This window comes from Fulmarus glacialis, unplaced genomic scaffold (genome assembly GCF_000690835.1).
Source record: "Fulmarus glacialis isolate BGI_N327 unplaced genomic scaffold, ASM69083v1 scaffold6433, whole genome shotgun sequence".
Classification (NCBI taxonomy): Eukaryota; Metazoa; Chordata; class Aves; order Procellariiformes; family Procellariidae; genus Fulmarus; species Fulmarus glacialis.
In genome coordinates, this window is record NW_009203476.1 from 21,079 (window position 1) to 26,112 (window position 5,034).

At 41.9% G+C, this 5,034-nt stretch overlaps 1 protein-coding gene across 1 annotated transcript in view; it reads left to right on the forward strand.

Annotated features, from left to right (window-relative positions):
- The window catches only part of AKT1 (v-akt murine thymoma viral oncogene homolog 1), a 34,844-nt gene that overhangs the window by 15,425 nt on the left and 14,385 nt on the right, over window positions 1–5,034 (forward strand). Inside the window, exons 8-9 of the mRNA XM_009574642.1 lie at window positions 614–742; window positions 4,729–4,943. Of these exons, the coding sequence (XP_009572937.1) occupies window positions 614–742; window positions 4,729–4,943 (344 nt within the window). The remainder of the gene's footprint in view (window positions 1–613; window positions 743–4,728; window positions 4,944–5,034) is intronic.

The window sequence follows — 5,034 nt, forward strand, 5'->3', positions numbered from 1 at the left end:
TTGTCTCCCATATCACCATGACTCATTTGAAAGTGCACTTTATTTCATACACAGTGGAAACTCTGTCCTGAAATCTGGATGGCTTTCTCAAAAATTAGTGGCATAGGCTAGGATGAATACCAGGTACTGAATAAATGCATAATGTGATTCTCACGTAAAGGGTCTCTTTGGAAGTGGTTCCTTAGCCTCGTGTTTGATTTTTGTTTCATTTGCTATCGTTTACTGGTACAGAATATTTCATAAAATCACTTAGAGTAAAAGCAGGGATGAAGTTGTGTGAGGGGGAATACTTAATATATTTTTAGAAGAACTGGTGTTCTGTTGGTGATAGCACTGTAGAAGCATAAATACAATGTCTACATTCTGCATTCTTTCTGTATATATGATCGGTTACCCAAAGACTGCAAATTAGTTACCTAACATTCCCTAAAGAACTAAGGAAAGCGATAAAAATGTATATTTACATCATGTGTGCTTTGGCAGCTACTATGGTTCTGACCCCAGTGAGATGAGGTTGAAAACTGATCTGCAGAAATTCATGTCTTTCATTGACTTGCTCAGGAGCAGTGTATGTTATACGTAATAAGGTCTTTCACTTGAATTTTCTTCTCAGTTGGAAAATCTTATGCTGGATAAAGATGGACACATAAAAATAACAGACTTTGGACTATGTAAAGAAGGCATCAAGGATGGAGCAACAATGAAGACTTTCTGTGGCACTCCAGAGTATCTTGCGCCAGAGGTATGTTTATGTTGACTGTTGTACTAAATTATCTTCTTAAATGCCATCCGTAATAGCAGTAGCAATACAGAATAATTCCTGTGCCATAATGTGTTCGTACAGTAACTACTGTTATTTAACAACACATACTGAGAATCTTTTATTCATCATGTTCTGGGACATATCTTTAGTGTAACAATATGTGATAATTTTCGGGCAGGGTAGTATCTTCCTTCCACTTTAGGGAATATTTACATTTTACTGGAACAGTGCTTGCTTCTTGTGTCAGAAATCTAATTTTAAAAAAACCTTCTAAATCACTTCAAATACTATTTGATGGATTGATGACTGTTTTGCAATTTGTTTGCTGTGCGTTGGTCTATTTGAAAGCTATCAACAGGACTTCACTTAAGTAGTAAAAGTATTGCCCAGTTCTTTTACTCTTTGAAGACCCTGTAAGGCGACATGTTTTCAGAAACAGGACAGACCAAGCTTTTCCTGCAATTTAGCATGGTATGCATTAAAAGTGCCAACTGTTTTGTGACTGTAAGAGCACGAGATGTTTCTCAATGTTAATTTGAACTTTTCAGTTTCAGAGGAAATAAATCCAAACAAGGGATCTCAGTCCCCAAACTGTATGTTTTGGGGATTTTTTTGTACTAATTCTTTTTTTTTTAATAGTGTAAAATGCAAATGTGTGCTTGCAACTTTCATCCTGGAAACACTCCTTCTGAGAGTTGTGCAACACAGGTGGTGTTATAGCCATGAGTTAGTTACAGGCAGATCAAAAGTGAAATTGTGTGATAGAGGATATATGTATACATGGTATTTGCAGGCAGATGCTCGTTTTCTCTGCCCACGCTCTGAGCTGTCTGAAAGCTGACTCGCTGTATTAGTAGGGCATCATGCCTGAGCTAACGCGGTGTGCCTCACAGAAGGGCTTGTTGCCTTGCAGTGGGTGCTTTGCTACCCGTGGCGTTAAGGCTTCCATCCAGCTTGGAGCACAGGCAGAAGCAAGTCTTGGGCTGCCGGCAGATTATATATTGTTGGCACAGCCAGGATGTGGCCTTTCTCCGAGGTGGGAGACTTGGGCATTGCAAACCTTTCTTGAGTTGAAGTATGCAGAAGTACAAAGTATGGAAAACCAAAGTGGAGGAGGAACATTTCTACTGAGAGCTGATGTCTTTGCTGGTCAGCGCTTTTGTGCTCTCCGCTTGCATAGCCGTAGCAGTGTGCTCTTGTTTTTTGTTTGGGTTTGGTTTTTGTTTTTTTTTTTTTTTTAAACTCGCAGCTGCTTTCAAGGGCCTCCAGTGTCTTTGTAATAATGAAGAACGTGGGCACCTGTCAAAGTAGCTTGCAGCAAGGAGGTGGAGCCAGTCTCATGATAGCTGCCAGCTCTCCATGGATCACCAGAAGTCTTCAGTGAATCTAAATTGGGGTCCGTGCACCACAATTTGAGATTTACTGATGCAGGGAGTAATTAGCAGCATGACAGAGTGTTTATTACTCATAAACATGGCTTTTATTTTAGCTTCCGTCTTAAAATCAATTGCTGAACTTCAGTTTCTCATCAAGGATTTTATGAGGAGACTAAAAATATTTATTGTTTTGGTTTTGTTTTTTCCTAACTTGGAAGAAGGGGATTCCCTGTGCAGGCATTATGTTGTTCTTTCTGTTATATTATTTGCTATTATTTTTCTTTTTAATATTTATGAGTTGGCTGATCCAAAACCCTGAAGGACAAATCCTTTTGATTAACCCAGCTCTATCCCTTACTTGCAAATCCCATCTGTGAGTTGGAGCGTTAAATTCTGGAGGCTTTTGTCATCTGGTCGATAGCATGCAAAAAATCTGGAAATTGTGCGCGAGTGATATTCCGTGCGTTTAAGGTCACACATCCTTAAAAGCAGGGGTCTCAATCTTCATGTCTGCGTTTGTAACTTGAATCCGGCATAGCAGCGTGTTTGTACAGTTGTTGCATCGTTGTTTTTAGGTTCATAGTGGAATCTAGTGCATGGATGACAGTGACTGAACCATGTCAGCTTTGATGTGTCAGATGCATCGATGGCTGTGATGTTTACAGGAGGTGAAGGAAAGAGTTGTAGTTAGTAATCTAGATTATAATACGGAGTGTTAATATGCTTACTAAAGTAACATTTGAAGTATTTGCTGCATTTCAAAAGCACGTGTACTATTTATTACATACACAACAAAAGCCTCTGTGGTTTTGTTCTTCTTTCAATCCTCTCCTATTGCATCTCTTGCAGCAGTTTAAAAAATAAAAATAAAAATCGGAGGCCCCGTGACTGTTTTATTTTAGGTAACCCAAGTGTAGAGGAGTGCGAACAGGAAGCACTTATTGAACGGGGTGACTCAGAGAGCGGTAACTGCATTGTCACACAATATCTCCTGTGAGCTGAAGGGCCACGATGCCTCGAGAAGGACAGGGCCGGCTCCTGGAATCCTGTCCGGCCGGCAGCTGTGTCGGCCGTATACATATACAGGGCAGCTGCAGAGCCAGCTGTCGTTTGGTGTGAATCATACGGCAGGGGATGCTGTAAATAGACCAATGTGGGGTAATCTAATACCTGGCAGCCTTTTGATTTTTACTGCAGGCCCTTTCCCTCATTCAGATAATTAAGGGGAACAATTAGTGAATAAAGAGAGGCAGAGTGCATACAGTTGTTACATGGAGTGTCTCGATGCTTCTTTTTTGTGTGCAAAACCTTTATCAAGGTTTGTAAGAGGTTCAGATCCTACTTTTGTTAAACTTGTGTCAACTTCATTTGGCTCTTTCACCCTTTTAATTTTGAGTGTAAAAGTATGCTGAATTGTAGCAACGTAAAGCTCACACAGACACCATGAGACAATAAAACACGATGGTGGTGCGGTCATGGTTTGTGCTCTTAGCAAGAGTTCAGTGCAGACTCGTGAAAAGAGTAAAGATGACAACTAAAACCTGAAGACAGGGTCTGGAACATGAGACTGTTAATGTCAGCTACAGACAACTGCGTAGGAGACACAAAGTCTAGAGAAGTCCTCGTAACATCCACTCCACAAGCCACAAAACACTCACCACTCCCTTCAGCAACCTTCAGTGCAGAAGATCAGAAATGCACTATGACAGGGCTTCTCCGGAGCAAGCAGGGGAGATGGAGGACACTGCTGGGGTCCCGAGTCCCTGCACCAGCCGGGGCTTTGTTAGGTAGAAGTGCCTAGGGGAAGGGAAAAATAAACTGTGCTGGACTCCTTCCACTGTGAGACCTGGCAGAAGTCCACCCCACTGACAATTCCTGGGTTTGCAGCTCTCTAAGCAGAGGCAGGAGTGTTAAAGCTAGTGAGCAAGTGCCTTTGGAGTGGAGGGGAGGAGGGGAAACGTTTCCAGACAATTTGGCCGCTGTTTTACGGCCTTACAGCCGGTCGAATGTTAGGAGTGGCATTCTGGCTCTTAGTGTTTAAAGTAGATTAGTCATTTAGTATTTGTGGGTGGTCTTTCGGGATGTGCAGAGCCACCCTTTGTGGGGGGCAGGTTGATATGAAGATGATGGGGATGTTTGGCTTGTCGCTTGTGAAGTAACAGGTTGACGGTCTTGTCTTTTCTCCCTGTACTGTCTCCTTGGTGGTTTGGGGTTTTTCTAAAAAATCGGATCCCATTTGGAGCAGTCTGTGATGAATAAGTGAGAATTTAACAGCTGGCTCTGTAACATGAGAATAGTTCTCAGCCTTTGGGCTTTTGAAGGTTGTGCTTGTCATGACCATAATATGAGGGAGAGTGAGAGGAAGAAGAGAAGGAAGCTGCCGTAACATATCCGCTGCCTCCTTTTCCCCCTAGCATGGTGAACGTGGATGCCAGTTCTTTTCAAATGGATCTTCTGCAAATACTCCGCTGGTAGATTCAGCTGTGACATGTGAAAAGATGAACTTGCTGGGGTAAATTTTGCCTCGAGTTCTGTGTTCATGCCTCATTTGGGAATGTCTTCTAAAGCCTTTTCCTTACATTTCTGCAGGTGCTGGAAGATAATGACTATGGTCGGGCAGTGGACTGGTGGGGTTTAGGAGTTGTGATGTATGAAATGATGTGTGGCCGGCTCCCTTTCTACAATCAGGACCACGAAAAGCTCTTTGAACTGATCCTGATGGAGGAGATTAGATTTCCACGCACTTTGTCACCTGAAGCAAAATCTCTCTTGTCAGGTTTGCTGAAGAAAGATCCTAAGCAAAGGTGAGACTGTTGCTTAATAGTTGCACTTTTAAGCAGTCGTGCCGTCAGAAATACACAAAAAAAAAAAAAAAAAAAAAGGAAAAAAAATTTT